The following is a 21,048-nucleotide window of genomic DNA, read 5'->3' on the forward strand; positions in this document are numbered from 1 at the left end:
CAGTAGATGTGCCAACATTATTCAAGGACGATCACTCTGGGGGCACTTGGATGCGTGCACATTTTATACTGGTTGATACAACTGTATCTCACAAGCCTTTCCAGTGTCTACCACACTAACAACTCACACATGCCATGCAAAATACCACTGTGCCACCATGCTCCTTATCTGGGTGCTACACACTGCAGGAGACCACAAGCTCTGCTTAGCACTCATAGAAAATACATGACCTCTGCTCTTGCTCATGCTATGTAATAGCACATCATTGGCCAGGACATTGCAAGTCCAAAGCAGAGTGGTGAAGTGTCTGGGGCATAAGTCTTAAAAGGAGCACCTGAGGGAACTGGGATTGTTTACTCTGGAGAAAAGCAGACTGACGGGAGACCTAAATGACCATGCAGAAGACGTAAGAATTAAAGCATGTCTGTCCAAATGAACATCCTTCCCTTTCCTTAGAAGGCAGATGATGATTCAGTTGACAAAGTCACTTCCTGACTTTACAGCCAGGATGTTCTGAGGCAGATTCTTTACTTCCGGAAAAAAAAAAAAAGGAAGGGACTTGTATTGGGACTCAGGCACTAACTATGCCAGCCATGATAATCTAGACTGGCTCTACTAATGTTCCTCTGGATTTATTTATTGCAGAGTCCAAGGCCTCTGGGGACACCTGGGCAGAGGAGAAAAGAGGATCTGGAGGCACAGAAGCCAGTGATGTTTGATCACTGTTCTCCATCCCATCTACAACCAATTGCCCAAAACTGACACAATTATTTTGTCAGCGGATTTGAGGAGATCATGTAAACATATACAGATCACTGAAAGAATATTTTGAGGGTCTGGAAGAGGTCTTTTGCCCTTGTACATTAACCCTTTGCATTTTAGTAACACAAACTTAGTCACTAGATGTCTCTACTGGATCAAAAAATAAATCAGAAATGCTACTCTATTTAAACTGAAGAACATTTTAGATGCCTAGGTAGGATTTTTAAACAGTAAGAATTGCATAAATAACTTGTCCGAGATAGGTAGAGGGTGAAGAAGAAAGAAGCCTGGAAGATAAAAAGGAGTGGATGAGATGGGAAGTGGCTACAAATTCTTGAATCATGGGAGACAGCAGAAAAATTTTTTAACCCTTACCAACAGAGTAAAGCATTGTAGAGCTGCTGAGCTATAACTGCACCCCTGTAACTGAAGTGTAAGCTTAAACAGGTTAAACCTGTCCAGGTGGGGGACGGGAGCGTGGGGGAAATGGGTAGCCAGTGTTTCCGGAAGGCGTGGAATAGCCATAGATCACAACTCGTGATTGCGGTAACAGAGGTGAAGCAGGGTACCACGCTACCTAGAACTAAAACTGACCAAGAAGGCAATGTCGAGGCATAGGATTTCCGCAGTGCACAACAAGCAGCATGCTGGCAAAGCTTGGAGGACAGAGTGTCAGAGATGTCTGGCTCCAAGCAGCTCTCTCCCGAGGGCAGCAGCTACCCATCCAGCTAAGACTGATCTGATTGATTTTCTGCACAGAAGCTTGCTCTGTCCCAGGACCTGAAGCACTCAGAAAACTCCCTGCTAAAGGAAATCTTCTGTTAAGGTTAAAAGAAACAGCTTTCCCCCCTGAAAGAGCTAAGGGTGGGTTGTTCCTGTGCTGGGGCAGAGTAGGAATTGGGCAATCTGTGGAAATCCTCTCTCAACCTTCTCTTTTCATGATTTTTTAAAAGCTTGTGATTTATTTTTTTTCATGGTTTTGGACTCTTCACTATGGAGAATAAACTCATGATATTGCTATCCAAAACAAGTGTATAACATATGTATATAGATGTCCAAGGATATAGGGCACTGTAGCATTTTGAGTCTTTTACTTTTCTCGCACAGCTAATGAGGTAACTAGAGCCAAATAATAAAAATAACAGCCACCAAGAATGTTTCAAAGTAGCTTTTGTTCCCCCTTTCTTTTAAGCAATTTGTGTGAGGAGCCAGTATGCCTAGGAAAGAAATCTTGTATTTTCAGGAGTGTGGAGGCTCTGCTACCTCATAATTAGTCACTACTTCCCTCAAGAATGCTATCTTTTACTGGGAGGGGAATAGGAATATACTTTTATTATTGCTTCTGACCAATATATCTCTTAAGAATGCACTCAAAAGCAGTGGGAAGGTTTTTTAGAGTGTCAGCAACTGAATGTTTGTCTCACATACCCACTCAGTGAAAAGACTAAGAGCTGTACTACAACACATTCAGGTAAAATTCATTCTTGCCATGGTAATTGGAGGCAAGAGAAGTGTTAATGCATGGCCCTTTCAGGGTGTACTGCCTCACCAGCTCTTGTGGACTTTTAGTAAGAGCAGCAACAGCCTGGGGACAGAGAGGATGTTTTGAACAGATTCCCAGTCTGTTTGGCCGACTAGAGACACAACGCTGTTCCATGCTGTAGTTAGCAGGTGAAAGCTTCAGGGAACCTTTTCTGTGACAATTTTATTTGAAATACTCTAAGATCTTCTTCAATTTGAGTAGAGTAATCTGTGTGCATTGCACAGCGTAGATCATAAACAGCAATAATAAGGACATGACACCAGGTTGCAAATAATAATCAGCTGCCTTCTGCCAAAAAGTAAAACAGTATTTGATGCACAGCATTTCAGAAAGTGCTGGTTTTAAAGGTTATGTGATACGTTAAGAGAACAGAACTCTTGTGGAATACTATGAGAAGTAGTAGTACATCAGACAAAATTTCTAGGGAAATATATTTTTGAAATTTTGAATAGATCAACTGAAAACCCTTATACAGCTGTTATTCTTGCAGGAAAACATCATAGCAGTTTCTTCTTCTCTTTCTTCTCCTCCTTCTCCTTTTCCTTCCATTTTGATATGGGATTAAAAACTCAGAACTGTTGAATTCTGATCTATCCCTTCCTCAGCTCACCTAAACCATCATTTGCAAGTTTTAATACCTAATTTTTATTTGTAATATTCTGAAAGGTTATTATTTAAGTATTCAGGAAGTAAATGATAAAAACTCTAATTCTACAATGCATAAAGCCTGCTATTGTTTTTGGGGTTGCTCTCCGAAGGGGAACTTCACCTGAGTTTTAGTTTTCTTAAAGCTATTTCAATTAGCTATTAGCAATTAGCTGTAACTCAGCTGCCTTGTGAGACTTCCAGTGTCAACAGGGAAGATCCAGTCAGAAGCCTGGCTCAGCCAAGCATCTGCATCAACACTTGGGCAAGTTGGGAAACCAACAGATCGGTTGAGCCACAATGGGGTCTGAGCCCCTGGGCTGGGGTGTGGGAGTAGGGGTCTCATGAGGGGTCACTCTCCTGAGTCAGTCAGGCTCACGAAAAGTTCACCCTGACTGTGTCAGGGTCCTGCACAGTTTGTGGCTTTCACTGCCAAAAAATGTTCTGTGCTCATCTACCTGCATCAGGAAGCAGGTATCATGAGCTAAACAAAGCAGACTTGGACCACCATAAACCTAAAGCAGAGAAGAAAGCCACCCTGGAGACGACAAAATCTTTTTTTTCCCCAGAACAGGCAAACAGAGACAGACTACAACTCCTCACTTTGAGCTGCTCTAGAACCCTTTCGACGCTGCACATACATGTGTTTCCCCTTCTAAATCCAGTTGACTTCTCAGCCCTCCCAGAAAGACAGCTGTGCATGATTCAGCCTGAGAGCTTTCCTATTGCAGCTGCACATTCAGGGAAGGTTTGGGTAGTAGCAGTCGTGTTTCTAGATCAGTCCAAAGGGATAGAGACGAATATTTCTAGACTGTCCCACTCTATATGCCCTGTAATGCCAGTGCCATTCACTAGAAGACCTAGCATTATCAATCTGCCCAGTTTACAAAGCTTCTGTCTATATCCTTGGACATTATGTAGCAATCATGATTGAAAATGCCGGGGAAACAGAAGGGGAGGAAACTCAGAACACCTTGTGAAATGTCACCCAATTAATACAAAGACAAACAGAAAAAAAGGGAAAAAACACATCATTGGGTTCACTATGAATTGTATTTTCAATGCAATCCTCAGGTCCTCGTCACAGCACCTCCTGCTTCCCTGGACCCCCCTGCAGAAAGGACTTTTGGTATTCTGAATTCCAGCTTCTCTCTGTATTTACACAGCCAGCTGTTCTCTCTTAAGAGCTACTCACGGTGTTAAACTGACCAATGATGCAAAGCGAATTCCTGAGTGAGGATCGCCTTCTGGTAGAGATGAAGGTGGAATCTATATGGACGCAGTCTCCGTCATTTGTTATGTTGACATGAAATCTAAAAAGCCAAGAGAAAAATAAAAATTAGAGCAGAATTTTGGTCTAAAATCTAGAAGACCTATTTCTTATCCTTTGTAAAACCAGTCCTTTAAGACCGGAGCATAAAGTAGGGAGTGATTTAGAATGAGCCCCGCTTCTCATTGGGAGGATCAGAACTCCTGTGCATGTGAAATGCATGGTGATGCTCTGATTCACCTTCTAGTAAAGCAAGCTTCTCTCATCTCCACAGAGATGTACCGTGTGTACCTGTACTTCACAGTTTACGGTGTGCTGTCAGCACATGACACAATTCTCCAGAGCAGGACAGAGATGACCCTAGTGGGACACATGGCAGCGGTGATTCTCCAGGACAGACTGGGGTGCTGCCACGTCTTCATACCAATACTGCTGAGCTTCTGCAAAACACGCAGGGTGGAGCTGCAAAGAAAGCCCGTCTCTGGGATACAAAGAGGGCAAAAGCAATGCCTTCTGAGACATAACACCCAGCCCAGTGACCTTCCAACGTGATCCTGAACTCCTAGGATGGTCTTAGGAGGCTCTGCCTGCACTGGCTGTGTGTTCAAACCTGCATGACCAACAGAACAAGCTAATTCAGGCAATTTGTGTCTAACATTGGTGTATGATTCCTGATATGTTATCCATCTGATACAGCAGGCTCGTATAGAAATAAGTTACTCTAAGCATAACCTAACCACTGGTATGCAACCTCATGAAAAAGCAGGCAATGTTGCACCTTCCCCACTTCTCTGAGGACATAACTAGTTTTATTAGCATAGTAGAAGCACCTTTTACAGCCATACAATGGCCCTCATTTGGGAAAATATGCCAGCTTCTCTCAGTGACATGGAATATCTTTATCTACTTCCCTGAACTTTTATCTACGTAAGACAGAATAACTTTTCTACTTGGATGAAAAAGCTACCGACTCTCTAGCGGCAAAGTATATTGGAAAGAAAACTCACAAGTTTGAGTCACATAGTTCTCCGTTCATCCAGAAGAATTTTTTTTTCTTTCCTGTGCAGCCCAATCTACAAGTCTGCTACACATATTCGATTCATTATAAAGTTCTCAACAAAACACAGAAAAAAATGACATGCCCATTAGGATTTCCATTGTTATGACTATGTTGCTTTCCATATAAAAACTAAACAGGCATAAACTTTCCACAGAATATACAAAGTTGGACTTCTTTTTTTTTTCACAGGACACCAATATTTTACTGCTACATTTAATCAGAAGAACTACTAAAGAAGCCCTATATACATTCCCAATAATTAGTGAGGTCCCAGCCATTTAGCTGCTAGTTATGCAGTGCTACGGACCATCCACCTATACACTGCCCACCCCATCATTAAAAACACCCACATATACCTTTAGAACCATATCACACGACACTATGGTTTCACTGTATCACTAGGAGAGCGGCATTTCAGTACAAGGACATGTATTTAGAGGGGACACTGTGTCTCACAGGCACAAGTTGCTTTGACTCCTTGGATGTCACTTAGGCTGCATCCCTATCCAACTCCAGTCACACATTTAACATCGCAGAACTTCCCAATTTTCACACCTTTACTCTAGAGACTCATCCTGTCATAAGCATGTGAGTTTTTTCTGGTTTCCTGTTCTTTTTATTCCTGACTATAAAGTCAGTAGGCACCACCTAAATCCAGAACCCGAGACGTTTGACGGCACACTTGTAGTTTACCACCTGCACTGTGAAAAAAATGAAGACTTTCTCCATTCTTTCCTTAAGATCCTATAGCTGGCCACACCTTAGGAAAACTCAGGAAAAGGAGGAACAAGGCTGGGAATAGGGTGTCCTAAGGGAGAAGAATGGATATGTCTCACCAAGGAAGGCCATTTGGACATATCAGAGAGTGGGGGAATCCAAGATCAACATAAAGAACAGTTAGTACAGAATGTTACACATGGGTCCTAAGTTCTGAAGTAATTTGTATAGAATGCATAAGTCATATAGGATATGGAGAGTGGGTAGGAGAGACCCCCTGTAAATTGGTGTACACCTACAAAGGCACTCATGGGACCTAGTGGCCTAGAAAACCTCTGTGGTATTTATGCAAAAATAATAACAATTGTACCAAGTCCACTGAAGAAGGAATTTTTAATTGTACTGGAAATAATCCCTTTCAGGGGTTACTAAGGATCCTGAAAATTTGGAAAAACCCAGGAAACACTTCTAGGAACTGGTGGAGAGCCCCTGATGGGTTATTCTGGATTTGTGGTGAAAGAGCTTATTCAAAGCTACCTGGTAACTGGGAAGGGAGCTGTACGTTAGGAATAATTCAACGAATATTTTTTATGTTGTCACTGAAGGAGGAGGATGAATTAGGAATTCCCTTGTTTGAGAACTTAAAGAGGGAAAAAAGGTCAGACATTGAAGTCGGAGGAACTCAAACCTGGGGAGAAGACGAATGGCCCCCAGAAAGAATTATCCAGACATAATGACCAGCCACTTGGACACAAGATGTAAGTTGGGGCTAGTGAACACCTATTTACGTTTTGAATAGAGTAATTAGGTTGCAGGCAGTAGTAGAATTTATCACTAATTGGACAGCAGCCGGCCTCCAGTTGTTTCCTAAACAGCAAACACAGATGAGAGGGGCAATATATCAGAACAGACTGGCTTTAGACTACTTATTGGCAGATAAATTGACATGGATAAATAACCTGAAAGAATAAACACTCTCTTAAAGTTGCAAGAATTTATTGATATGTTTAGTTGTCTAGCAAGATGTAGTTGTCTTAGGTCAAGACATAACCTGAAGGAAGTCTCCAGACATGGTTGGATAATCAAAAAAATAATGAGTATTCTTTGAAGATTTATATGGTTCTTCATCTAAAACTAGTATATATGCCCACTGCTTTTGTAAGATGTCATGCCTTTTTTAGAAGGGCATTCAATTATAAAATAAAAAATATTATTATTTTTGCTTTGAAGACTTTGTCCTTTTCAATATTTTACCAGTGAATGAGTGTTTCTCACTGATCCTATGGCTGTATCTGAAAAAAACATTTACTACTCCGCTATTTTCTTTTGGTTTTCTCAGCCATACAGAAGATCATGAATTGGTAGGACTAGCTACTCTTTGCCTTTTGTGGAAACACAGGATTTCCCTATTTTGCACAGAAGAAACACCACATTTCTGTTCCTTGGTTGCCACTAAATAATCTGATATGCTAAAGGAAACACCCCTTAAAAGAACTGTGTCCTCAGAGAGTGTCAAGAAAACACATGGAGGTATACCAGTGGTCCATAAACTCAAAACCAGTTTATAGTCGTATTTAGTGTGGGCATTGCTGTTGACTGCACTTCTGAGTACAGCGGAGAAGGTACGAATTGCAAGGTGTGAAGGACAGGACAGGCTAAGCTGTCTAACTTAAAATGCGCACACAAACTGCCAGTTTAAGAAAGACCAGCCACACCTCTCCTATCAGTAATTAGGAGCCATAACTCCAGTTTTCTATTCTTTCAGACTTTACCTTTCATTTCTACATACTTTGCCTCTTAAATTCCTGCAATGCTCTCTAAGGTACGAGCAGAATTTCTAGAGCAGGTTTGAGTGAACAGACCAAGACTCACTGGAAAAGGCTAGAGGTTGTGCCGACTTGCAGCAAACAAGTCTGCCAACAAGATACACTATCACCTTATCAGATCTTTGTGGCTGTCAATCACTGTGAGGGAAGCTCCGTACGTAGAGCAGGCATTCTGACTCCCATTCCAATCTGCCACAGCTCCTGAACCATAGTAACACTTCTTCTCATAGTACACCCAGTCATCAGGGTACTGCTCCAGCTGTGGCACTTTAGTTGGATCTTTTGTTCAAATGAAGAAATGAAAAGTATGTCACTCATCATCTTTACTTCTTTAAAATACAATTATAGACCCATTTACAAATTCTGGACCTGCTTCCTCCAGCTTAAGACTACCTGTGACTTGCACTGTATTAAGCAGGAGATGGGTGAATATAATACAACTGAAGTATGGTCCGGCAATCCCTGATTACATGCTTGCAGGCTGGGCACGTACCAGCAAGCAGACTCCAGCATGGGCAGCCACAGTTTCTCTGGGCAACCTCACCACCCTCACAGGAAAAAAAATTTCTTCCTAATATTTATCCTGAATCTCCCCCCTTTCAGCTAAAACCCGTTCTTCCTCGTCCTGTCACTGCTCTCCCTGATGAAGAGCCCCTCCCCACGTTTCCTGTAGCCCCTTTCAGTACTGGGAGGCTGCTATAAGGTCTCCCCGGAGCCTTCTCTTCTCCAGGCTGAACAATCCCAACTCCATCAGCGTGTCCTCCTAGGGGAGTTGTTCCAGCCCTCCGATCATCTTCGCGGCCTCCGCCGGGCTCACTCTAACAGGTCCAAGTCCTGCCTGTGTTAAGGACTCCAGGACTGGACACAGGACTCCAGGTGAGGTCTGACAAGAGAGAACAGAGCAGAGGGGCAGAACGCCCTCCCTCGCCCTGCTGCTTACGCCAGTTCACAATCGCCTAAAGACAAGCCAAAACTCAGCTCAGTTTCACTTTAAAGTAAGCGGCCGCCGCCTGAAATGCCTCCGCGGGGCGGGACCGAGCGCTCGCTTTCCCCGCCCACCCTGGGGAGAGAGGCCGCGGCATCGGGACTGGATCGGGGTCGGGATCGGGACTGGCAGCGGCACCGGGACGGAGCGGTGGGTCGTGAGCAGGCGGGGTGGCATGAGATAGCATGGGGTGGGATGGGATGGGATCGGGGGATCCGTGGATGCCCGGGAGGAGCGGAATGGAATTGGGGGGGTCCGTGGATGCCCGGGAGGAGCGGGCTGCGGTGCGCCGGGGTCGGGAAGGAGCCAGGGGGCTCGGGAGCCGGGAGAGGGGAGAGGGGAGGGCGATGCCGCTCCGAGAGCTCGGGACAGGGCTCGGGTCTCCCCGGCAAAGGCAAAGGCGACGGGAAGGCGGGTGACGAGGAGGCGTGCGGGCTCGTTCCTGGCGGGACGAGAAGAAACGGCCTCACGTTGCATCAGAATCACAGGATTACAGAATCACTAGGTTGGAAAAGACCCCCAGGATCATCGAGTCCAACCATTTCTATCAACCACCAAATGATGCCCCTCAGCACCTCCTCCACCAGTCTTTTAAACACCTCTAGGGAAGGTGACTCAACCACGTCCCTGGGCAGCCTGTTCCAGTGCCCAATGACCCGTTCTGTGAATTTTTTTTTTCTGATGTCCAGCCTGAACCTTCCCTGGCGGAGCTCATCTGGAGTATTGTGTCCAGTTCTGGTATCCTCAATATAAGTAGGTTAAGGAACTGTTGGAAAGGGTCCAGAGGAGAGCCATGAAGAGGATCGGAGGAATGGAGCACCTCTGATGTGAGAACAGGCTGGAGCACCTCCCCTAGGAGGACAGGCTGATGGAGTTGGGCTTGTCAGGCTTGATGGAGTTGTTCAGCCTTGAGAAGAGAAGGCTTCAGGGAGACCTTGTAGTGGCCTTCCAGTACCTGAAGGGGTATCATAGGGCGGTTTGGGTTGGAAAGGACCTTAAAGGCAATCCAGTTTCAACCCTCCCCAACTCTCCCTTCTGCGTGGGCAGGCACACCTCATGCTGGATCAGGTTCCTGGAAGCCTCCTCCAGCCTGGCCTTGAACTCCTCCAGGGATGGGCAACCTGTGCCTCCCGACTCTCACAGGAAAAAAATTCTTCCTAATATCTAACCTAAATCTCCCCACTTTCAGCTTAAATCCATTCCTCCTTCTCCTGTCACTGCTCTCCCTGATCAAGAGCCCCTCCCCAGCTTTCCTGTAGCCCCCTTTCAGTACTGGGAGGCTGCTATAAGGTCTCCCTTCTCTTCTCTAGGCTGAACAAGCCCAACTCCATCAGCCTGTCCTCCTAGGGGAGGTGCTCCAGCCCTCTGATCACCTTCATAGCCTCCTCTGGACTCCCATGTCCTTCCTCAACTGGTGATTCTTACAGATGTTTAGGCTCCTGATTACTATTACGAATTTATGGAGTTGAGGAGGCCCCTTAGATGTGTGCCAACTAATATAAATAATAATAACAGTAATGAAAGCAAAGATGTTGAAGCCCTTCCTGAAGAGTAGTGGTATGTTTTTTTCCCCCCTATTATAACTGAATTGGTGAAGATGAATTTATGTTCTTGCACTGTCAAGATAGTATTTATTATTGCATATTCTTCTCTGGGTGACTTTTTCCTGTTAAATTTGTCATTGAAAGTGGGATTTAGAAAATCCCTGGGGGAAACATTCCTCACTGGAGCAAGCACAAAGTGTACAGCTAGCTTCCCTCTGCTGGCCACATTCAGCCCTGCTTGGGAAATTGTCCCAAATTTTTTTCATGCATGGGTTCTGTGTCCTTTCCCTCTTGCTTTGATATGCCCCATCCTATCCTTATCGCATAGTTCCTGTCTTCTCTGTCCTTTTCTTCCCCTCTCTGGCAGTCCTCATTCCCTATTGCCCACCTCCCTGGGAAGGTTGATGTGTGCAATGCTTTGAGGCTCATCTTTTGCCTTTGGTGGGCCTCAGCTCCTGATTTTCTGTTTGTTTCCTCATTTCTACATCCAGCCAGCCTTCATTCCCTCTGGTAAAGGCAAGAACTAAGGCAGCTTTGGTTTCTCTACCATTTTCACTTGTTTATAGACAGTAGGGGAAGCACTCATTAAACCTAGCTTCTTTTTTGTTTCTCAGCTGTAGATGAAATCTCCAGAAGAACAGAGTCTTGAGGCCATAGTCATGGCACAAGGACCTTTTGGGCATGTGGACTCCAAAAAAAGATGCCGAACAAGAAGGGACAGCTAGGTCATGCATGCAGAGGGCAAGACAGTTTTGTAAACGGCGGTTCTTGTGGTCAGCAGGTAAGATGTTTCTGTTTGATGTTGGGTAAGTTACCTTTCTGCAGAAAGTGTGACATCTAGCTCCGCATCAATCTCCTGATGCCCTGTCTTGGACAAGATAAAATATGGGAGCTTACTTCTAGCCAAAGCTGTAGAGACAAAAATGAAGATAACTGTTATGTTTGATCCTCTACTGTGAAAAGAGGCATGTTTTCCAACCTGAAAAAAGTTGGAACTAGGTGATCTTTAAGGTCCCTTCCAACCCTAACTATTCTATGCTTGTATGAAAACAGGCAGACTTCCACGTGGTGAAATACTCTTGGAGAAGAGGTAGGAAGTGAAGCCAAAGCTCATTAGACTTGTGCCTTTGCAACAGATGAGCTTGCATACCTGCCTTGGAATTTGTGTGTTTCTCATTTCAGCTTGTGAAATGAGAAAATATATTTGATACAAGACTGCAGCCCTACCCTGAGCCTTAACCTTTAATGTTTGAATGGCATGGGAAGAGTCTCCTGATTTCCTAACATGGATGTAGTTAGTGATGATCTATGAGTTCTCGGCCTCCAGAGGTTGTTGCTAAGTGGCCTGCAAAACACAGAGGAGATGACAAACTTGGGACTGAAAGGCTTAAATCTGCAATACAGGGATCTGCACACCTGTGGAAAGCTTTAGGGCCTATAGAGATTTAAAAAAAAACCAAATTATGTGATAGTCAGCCGTGTTATGAAACTGTCCAGTCACTTAAGTGTCAGTTCAGGGTGCCTCCTTTGACTTCAGTAGGGCTTTAAATTGATATACTCGGAATTTAAGTGAGAGGCTGTCCCGCTGCTGTCTCACTTAATACTAAAATACTGTCTGAGCCTAAGTGCTGATACATACAATATTGTTAATCATCTTCTCTTTCACAGTCTGTTGGCTTTTTGGATTTCTGATTGGGATTCTGCTGATGTTCACCATCTGGGTAAGCTTCATGCTGATGTTCACCATCTGGGTAAGCTTCTGAAGCGTTTCATTTTGAGATATATTTCCTCTGACCACTGGGCTCCAGGATGACAGCAGTCAAGCGGACCAACTTTAATGCTCTGCAGTGAGTGCAGAGTCGCAAAAACTAGGCCGTCCATCAATAATTCGGTTGGTTTGATATCAATATAAGGTGAGGCTCCAGGCAGAATGTAAAAAGAGAGAGAATTCTCCCTACAGATAAAATCCAGTTGATGCAGTTGTAAGCTTTTTTTTTTTTTCACCTTTTTGCTGCCTCCTTGCTACTCTAAAGAGAGTGATCTCTTGGCTGGCCATGCATGTGGGGTATGCACATCTTGTGTGTGCTTATCATCAGTAACATCAACTATTTTCATTTCGATATTAGCCATCTCCAGGCTTGAGCAGTAGACAAATGCATTTTGGGTGCAGAAGTTCTGGATTTGATCCCAGCAGGATGACCCAAGCAATAGAAGGAGTAGATGTAAATTGATTGTCTTCATTGCAAGCAATTAAACTCAGCCCTGAAACAAACTGTGCCAGTGAGCCCTCATCCTCACAGAACTACCGTGACAGAAAGAAGATGGAGGGAAGTCATCAAAGCATACTGGGAAACAACTCCAATGGGCTGTTCTCCAAACCATCATCTCCAAATAATAATAATTTTTACATCTTCATTAACAGACAGATTTTATTTAGCATCATATCAACGCATCATTTCCTGACTTTCACACAGGTTTATCAAATGTGTAGAAGTCTGGTACAAAATCAAAGCAACTTGTCTTTGTGAAATATCTCACCAGTTGTAGATATTCAAGTGACTTCATTACTTAAAGCAAATTTTATCAATAAATTAACAGTAGGAGGTTTATTTCCCTGTTACTGGGCTTAAAGCGTGTTGAGTATAAATCACCAGTTGTCAATGCCTCTAATTCTCTAAAATTCAGAAGTGTTTTCCTAACTCCACTTATTTCCTACCGATTGTAATGATTAGTCTGCAGCCCCCGACTTTCACATTTCTCAGCTGAAGACATTGCCTGAAAGGCAGGGAAGGTCAGGACTTTTACCCTTCCTTTGGTTTCTTAGTGACATCTGGTGTGACATTGGCTTTCAGAAAATCTACATTTTAGATTGACTTACGCTTCTGAATGCCAAGATTTTACCAGGCTGAAATGTTGTCCTCTCTTTTCCTTTGTAGTTGGACAACAATATCACCATGGAACATTTCCTCATAAGCAGTGCCCCAGCGAATGGATAGGTTACAAAAAGAAATGTTATCTAGTCAGGCCTTCTGCACTAAGAATAATGCCTTGCTTGTCGTTTTTGAAAACCAGGAAGAAATGGTAATGGGACGAAACCCAACAACAGAACAGAACAACTTCTGAATCTCTCTTTCCTTGAGAAAGCTTTGATTTTGGAGGGGTTTATTTTGGAATGCAATACTTATCCTATAAATCTTTGTAAAATAAGTAAGTTGTGTGAATTCAGGTGACGGGAAGTACCTGTTTTGCTCCTGCAAGTAGCTGGCATTTGGTATGCCAGCAGTACCAGGTGCTGGCATGGCTTGGTGCCTGGCTTTGGCTTGAATGGCTATGAAAAGTTCTTTGTTATGAAATAGTTTGCCTAGTGTTACTTTTCTGTCTTATGCATCTTCATCTTCACAGCAGGTATGATCCATCCAGCTTCCAATACAGACAAATAAATGGATACTTTTGTTTCTATAAGAAACCAGACATTTAAAGCCATTTCTCAGTGTAGTGGATGCTATCCATCTTTATCTGCTTGCATCTGGTTTTATATACGCCTGAATGCCTCTTAGAGGTACACGCTTCTACCAGGAGTGGGAGTACAGCCCCTCTGAAGCTAGTTTTTCCCAGACAAAGAAGTGTGCTAAAATACTTTGGTTTTCCTGTCTTTTGTTCCAGTTGGATTGAGTCAGTGAATGCTAGGGACATCTTGCTAGTGCATGCTGCTAGAACTGTGATGTGCTTTAACAGACCTACTGCCTTTTGGGTCTTGACAATGAAAACTGGTTTCATCAAAAAGTTAGTTTTTAGGTAGATTGACATTGGAGCTTTCTCGTTACTGTGATTGTTGAATGGGGTTCAAAAGGCTATTTTTGTGGTTAGCTGGCAGCTATTGAAATGGAGGAAACCTCAGTGAAATTACACAGATGAAGTCACATCTGAATTTGACTTGAGCTAATAAATCTGTACAGCAACAAGAACCCTGCCCTGTGACTGATCGTCTCTTAACAATTTTCTAGATGCCTCTCTTCTTTACCTGACTAAAAGCTTCCCTACCAATTTGTAGCCTGTGATAGGGAGTTGATAATCGGTCGGGCAGAAGCTGGTGTTATTTGAACGGCTGCTTAAAACTTTTATACCTACAAGCTGTAAACACAGCTTCTGAAAGAAAGGCAGAGGAACGCTGACATTGCCCTGCTGGGTGAGACTAGTGCTCTGTGCTAGGCACTGTCTTGTCTCCGACGCTGGATAGCATAGGGCTCATCTGAAGAACATACAGCACAACCTCTAGAAAGGCCTTGGGACCACACAGAGATGGTTTCTTTGAAACTGTATTGAACTGAAGCTGCTAGGGGAGAGTGGAGGAGTAGAAGGGTTCACTCTTTTCTAAATGACGGAATGATGAACTAGTCCTTCTCCAAAGTCACAGGAGAGATTTGCTTCTCATTGTGACAGGTCACGTTGACAAAAATAAAAAATGCCTTCTGTTTTTTTAGCGTTTTTTAGCTAAGCATTTGAGAATAGACGACTCCTGGATTGGATTGCGCAAGAAAGATGAAAACTTCTTCTGAGAGAACGGTACTGCCTTGAACGTGGACTTGTAAGTTATTTGCGATTGTCTAACAAATACTTAAGCGAATATAGAATTGGAGTTTAGAGCACAACATTATTTCTCTCAGGATTCTTTTTTTTTTCTGTGATTCATAAGTATGACATTGAAAATGAACTCTTTGCAGTTATTACTGATCTAACCTTAGTAGTATTGATGGAGACAAGTCCCTGATTCAAGAAGGGTTTTTTGGTAGCTCAGCACATTAAGATAATGTTATTGGTCACACCAACTTGCCTTAATCGATACATGTTTTTCAGCATGTGGTACAAACATTGATACCTCTTTTCAGATCTCCAGAATTCATGGTTTTGTATGTGATCCTTTGTGCTTGTCTTCCTGACATACACAATTTCTAGCAAATACACATAGATATTCAGGGAGGAAAGAGAATGAAGTGTCAAGTGTGAGAGAATTATCATTTTCAAATGGATTAAGGATCTGAAAGGAAGAACATGCTTTAGTGAGTTTGTCACAACGTGCAGACAACCTAAATTTCCTCCTATTTCTATCAGGTAATGAGTGAGCTCCGCCAGCTCTGTAGCAGGCCTTTCAAAGAGCAGTTGCCCTTGTCTTGCTCTCTGGAGCATGTATGGCCTCTCTTTCAAGACAGGATTATAAGCTGTCTTTTGTCTTTCCTCCTGTTACTGTTTGATACCGAGTATGGATCATTCGTCAAAATGGAGATTCATACCACACTGTATGAGCTAAACGGGCTTTTCTAACATGAGTTATTGTTGACAGGAGCATCATGGAATCAAACGCAGAGATCAATATGATCAGCAAATGTTCATTTCATTGAGCTTAACTGTTTCTTTATAAACCCTTTTGGTTACATAACTGGGTGCCCATGAGGGTATCCACAGTGTATTATTGGTTAAAGGTAGCTGTCCATAAAGCTGTTACTAACATATTATTGGCTAAACTACTGCCCATGCTAAGAAACCAAGTTACACTAAAATTAACTATGTTGATAGTTCTCTTTAATTGTTTTTCTTTCAGCTGGTGCTTGTTCCCACCGAACTAGCTCTTGTATTCCTTTCAGCTGGCCTTTGTTTATCTTTCAGCTCTCTGTTTCAAGGCTTTGTTAGAATTGCTCAGTATCAATCAGTCCCATAGCATCCAGGCCTTCTTCTCTGTAAAATGTTCCCACAATTTATCACTCACCTGGCTTTCAGCAACTGAAACTACTGTATCACAAGGGACCAAAGTCAACTGGGAAGTACTTGAGCCCAAGTTTTGTTTTGCACCAGGCTAAAATATTTAGTTCAGTGGTAGAAATTACTTAGTAATCACTGTTTCCTTCCTGCATTTTTTCAGGTTCCCGATATGGAATCACTCTGAGTGTGTCTACTTGGACGCCTCCACTACTACCTCAGCATGCTCTTTGCCCAGGCGCTCCATCTGCATGCAGCTTCCCCAAGGAGATGACGTAGATCTTCCTTTGATATTTATAGTTAAGACATATCCATGTGGAATCTCTTTGGATAGATGACAGTCTTGGATCATTTGGAAGCCTAAATCTCAGAGAAGAGGTTTTGCATTGACTTCCAAAAGGTGCTTCTAGGAATTTATCTTCTGGTAAATAAGCGTCTCCATGACGTTTCTCTTCCTCTCAGCACATGGCCTTGTGTATACACGGCAGCTGGAGAAACCAGCCAGCCAGCATCCTTACAGAACCACTAACTCAGGGCTCTTTGGATCCTCTGGAAGTGCCTTGTGTTCTTTGGTGAACTTTGTACTGACTGACCCTTTCAGAACATTTCCCCCCTACCTCCTTTTCTTACTGCTCTGAGCTGTTAATCTTCTGTTTTTCTGTTAAACTTGTGTTCTTTTAAGTAGACAAACATACTTAGTCTGCACCCTGGCCAGTCTGTGGCAATCACTGTCATATACAGGGACGAGGGGGAAGGGCTTTAAATTGGAAAGGGGAAGATTTAGATTATAGGCATTAGGAAGAAATTTTTCATGATGAGGGTGGTGAGGCATTGGCCCAGTTTGCCCAGGGAAGGTGTGGATGTCCTGTCCCTGGAGGAGCTAAAGGCCAGGCTGGATGGGACTTAGACCAAGCTGGTCTGGTGGGAGATGTCCTCGCCCATGGTAGGGGGGTTGGAACTCGATGATGTTTAAGGTCCTTTCCAATCCAAACCGTTTTACGATTCTATGATGTTCTCCTGCTGTGGTTCTGGGAGCACCTTTGCTGTATCATAAAATCTCTCAGTAGCTTCCTGCTTCTTTCCGTGGTGTCCATGACCCTCACTGGAATTTTGATCTTCATTTACATGAGACATGTTTTGAACTAACATGTTGAGAAATGATTTTTATTGCATGTTGCACTGTAACAATGTTCAGAACTGTACAAAAATATTTACATAAATAAGTTCTATTTCATTTCAGTGGTGAATTTATTTTCCCAGTACGTCTGAGTAATAGCAAACCACTTGGATCTGCTAAAAACATAGTTGTTGTTAGGCATGTGAATAGATTTCTTAGACATTGAGAAGGTCCCCACCAGTTCGGTAACCAGAAACTCTTGAGTTCTTGCGTTTCAGGATTTTCATAGCATTTTTATAGTTTCTGGAAGACACCATTGACCTAGCAGGGTATTTGGGCATGTAGAAATCGAGTCTGGCTTCATAGCTCAGAGTACAAAACAAGGTGTCTAACGGATTTACTCAACAGCGGAGCTTGTGGTCGGTGGTTCCGAACTCTTCCCAGCACTGCTGAACATGTACAGTTTCTCCTGATGTGAGACACACCGGTGTGAGCACCATGGCTGAGCTCTCCTCAGGTTCTCTACACTGTGTTTGAAATGTACTGAGTGTCCTGCTTTGCTCAAGCCAAAGATGTGGAGCACCCCAGCCGCTTCTGAAGAGAAACCCTCAGCTGTGCCTTTTAATTCAGGGTTCAGCTCCATTCCTAGCAGCGCCTTTGTGCCCTCCCTGTCTTTCCTATCCCATTGACAATATCAACTCAAACATACTTCCCAGAAAGACCCTGAGGGAATCTGCCATAGAGCAGAATTGGGAAACGTAGGCAGCCTGAATTCGCCTGCGCAACATGAACACACCCAACCTGACTGGGCTTCAGTCTGTCAATGAAGCCTGCCAGTCCAGCTCCCACAGTCACAAAGAAAATATGTAGTGTGATGAGGAGAATGTAAGAAAGATCTGCCTTGTTTGTGCTTTGTCCAAAGCTAGCCCCGAAGAAGCATGCTCAAGTGCCCAGTCTTCTCTCTGTAGGCTGCTCAACTGTACAATGTATGACAAGTGATGTGTCAGGTTCCCTCTCTTCAAAACCATTAAGAGCAGAGACATATATGACTGTGGCCTCAACCGCCTGAATCACATCAGGAATCTCATCTCCCCAGCTGGAGAGAAACAGAAAGACTTAACAGCCTGAAGTCAGTGTTTAGAAGAGGGAAGTGCACAACATCTCACAAGTCGTGTCCCATCACTGATCTTATGCTTCAGACCACTGTGTAAAAACAGGAACAGCACATCTGCACCCTTGGTTAATGGTTGCCAAAACTAAGTCAGTAGCTTGGAGTACATGCACAAAAAAAACAGTAGCTCAAAACAAAAAGCTTAACTAATGCCACAGATCTGGACTGGGAGGCTGTCTCATTCTTTTCTTCATGGAGACAAGAACGTATTCAAGCAGGTCTATAACTTTTAATTTTAGAAGCTGGCGTGAGTAGTGGGTTTCAGACCCTTTTGCAAATGGAGAAAACTAGACAGAAAATTGAAATTTGATACAATGTCCATTTTTAGAGTGAAGCTCTTTGAGATTATTGGAACAGGTCAAGTCTTTTCAAGTCAGAACTGAAACATGATTTCACTCTAAATGTCTTTCACTACTGAACATATTTAGATCCTGATAACAAAGGCTTTTCTTTGATTTTTGTTTTTTACATTGTTAGGGTTTTTTTCTTTTTCCAGTATAAAGATCAGATTTATGGGTGGGACACTTGGAAAGTAGACTCACTCCCTGATACCAGGAAATTCGCTCTTAGCAGCTTGGCTGTCTGTTGGCCAAGTTCCTTTCAAAGTCTTGGATAAATAGCACCTGACTGTAGCCATTTGTTTCCATTAATTTTACTGCTTTCTTTCATAACTTCTTGCACTGATTTTCTGAACTGAGGCACAGCTTCTCATGTACTGCGCGTGCAGAAGGTTCTAGCATGGGAACCTCCCCAAGTTCCTGCACAGCAAACACATGCTTTGTTGTTTTGATGCTCCTTGGCAAGCTGCTCCTCAGTCTCTTTCTTGTTTTGCTTTATCATGTTTTCATATTCAACTTTATAGAACTTATAGTCTCATCATCTTGCTTCAACACTAGTCTTTTTGTAAGTCGGCTTCTTACTGTTCACAGCCTTTTTTGCCTTCCTATCTAGCTCTGTCAGCGTTTTATGCTTTTACTTCAGCCAAAAACACAAACAAACAAACAAACAGAAAAGACCACAAGGAAGGGATTTGCCTTGGGACTCAGGCATTAAACCATGTCAGCCATGCAAAACTAGACTAGCTCTACTAATGTTCCTCTGGATTTATTTGCTGGGGACACCTGGGCAAAGGAGAAAAGAGGATCTGGAGGCACAGAAGCCAGTGATGTTTGATCACTGTTCTCCATCCCATCTACAACCAATTGCCCAAAACCGACACAATTATTTTCCCGGTGGATTTGAGGACAGCATGTAAAGATATACCAATCACTAAAAGGATATTTTGAGGGTCTGGAAGAGGTCTTTTGCCCTTGTACGTTAACTCTTTGTATTGTAGTAACTAAAATCCGGCACTAGATGTCTCTACTGGGCAAAAAATAGATCAGAAATACTATATTTAAACTGAAGAACATTTTAGATGCCTAGGTAGGCTTTTTAAGAAGTAAGAATTGCATAAAATAACTTTTCAGAGATAGCGAGAGCATGAAGGAGAAAGAAGCCTGGAAGATAAAAAGAAGTGGATGAGAGGGGAAGTGGCAGTGGTACATCAGACGATATTCTGAGGAAAACACATTTATGAAATTTTGAATAGATCAACTGAAAGCGCTTATACAGCTATGTTATTCTTGCAGGAAAACATCATAGCAGTTTCTTCCTGTCCTTGTCCTTGTCCTTGTTCTTGTTCTTGTCCTTCTCCTTGTCCTTCTCCTTCTCCTTGTCCTTGCCCTTCTCCTTCTCCTTCTCCTTCTCCTTCTCCTTCTCCTTCTCCTTCTCCTTCTCCTTCTCCTTCTCCTTCTCCTTCTCCTTCTCCTTCCATTTGAATATGGGATTAAAAACTCAAAACTGTTGAATTCTGATCTATCCCTTCCTCAGCTCACCTAAACTTTGTCAATTTCACTGCAGGCAGAAATCATTACAACCATTTCAGAGGGAAAAAAAACCCACTTAACTTTCTACTGAATCCTCAGTTTCCAGAAATAAACATTCCACACTAGCACTTAAAGATTTCTAAGAACTTGCTAAAATTCCCAAATTACTGTTTTTTTAAAAAGACCTTGCATGTAATTTAAAAAGCATATAAAGCTTATAAACAAGACCAGGCTTGTCCTTTTCAAGCACAACAGAAACATTGCAAACACTAAGATTTGAATAGGTGTGCTGCAGTATTTCCATGACACACAAGTCTCCATTGAAAGTAAGGCATTAAGTTACTCGAATCTACAAACAGTTGCTCATGTGGACAGGCACAAAGCAGAGCCAAGGAGCAATACATGTGTAGCCCTTTCCTGTTATTTGATGACATATGTACACAATTTTCTTTTGGTAAATCAAAAACCAATTCCCAGCATCTGAGAAAAGCATAGAAGTTGATACAGCTAATTTTTATGTAAGGTGAATGAGAAAAGTCTGTCAATATTGTGAAATGGGCTTGAGGGTCTCAAATCTGTTCCCTCACACACAGGAGTGTAGATGCATTGAAAGACTGCGTTTGAGGACTGTGATACTGCATTGGAGAAAAAGCAGTGCCAGAATTGTCTGTTAGAAAGGTTTGGAGTTTGTCTGAGAAAGACAGAGGAAGTGGAAAAGAAGTGAAAAAGCACTCGCTTGTCTGCACAGCTTATAATGTTAAGTTCCTTTCTGAAGTCCTGCTACTGCAT

The 21,048-nt window shown here is 42.9% G+C and overlaps 1 protein-coding gene across 1 annotated transcript; it reads right to left on the minus strand.

Moving 5' to 3' along the window:
* Positions 1-4,130: 4,130 nt before the first annotated feature.
* Positions 4,131-8,336, minus strand: LOC138717333 (C-type lectin domain family 2 member L-like). Its single transcript, XM_069850860.1, has 4 exons — positions 8,294-8,336; positions 7,934-8,102; positions 5,228-5,293; positions 4,131-4,263 (listed from the first exon to the last, which is right to left on the minus strand). The coding sequence occupies exons 1-4, from the start codon at positions 8,334-8,336 to the stop codon at positions 4,131-4,133; spliced, it is 411 nt and encodes a 136-aa protein (XP_069706961.1).
* Between the last annotated feature and the right edge of the window lie 12,712 nt (positions 8,337-21,048).

Source organism: Phaenicophaeus curvirostris, chromosome 1, assembly GCF_032191515.1.
Source record: "Phaenicophaeus curvirostris isolate KB17595 chromosome 1, BPBGC_Pcur_1.0, whole genome shotgun sequence".
In the NCBI taxonomy this organism is placed as follows: Eukaryota; Metazoa; Chordata; class Aves; order Cuculiformes; family Cuculidae; genus Phaenicophaeus; species Phaenicophaeus curvirostris.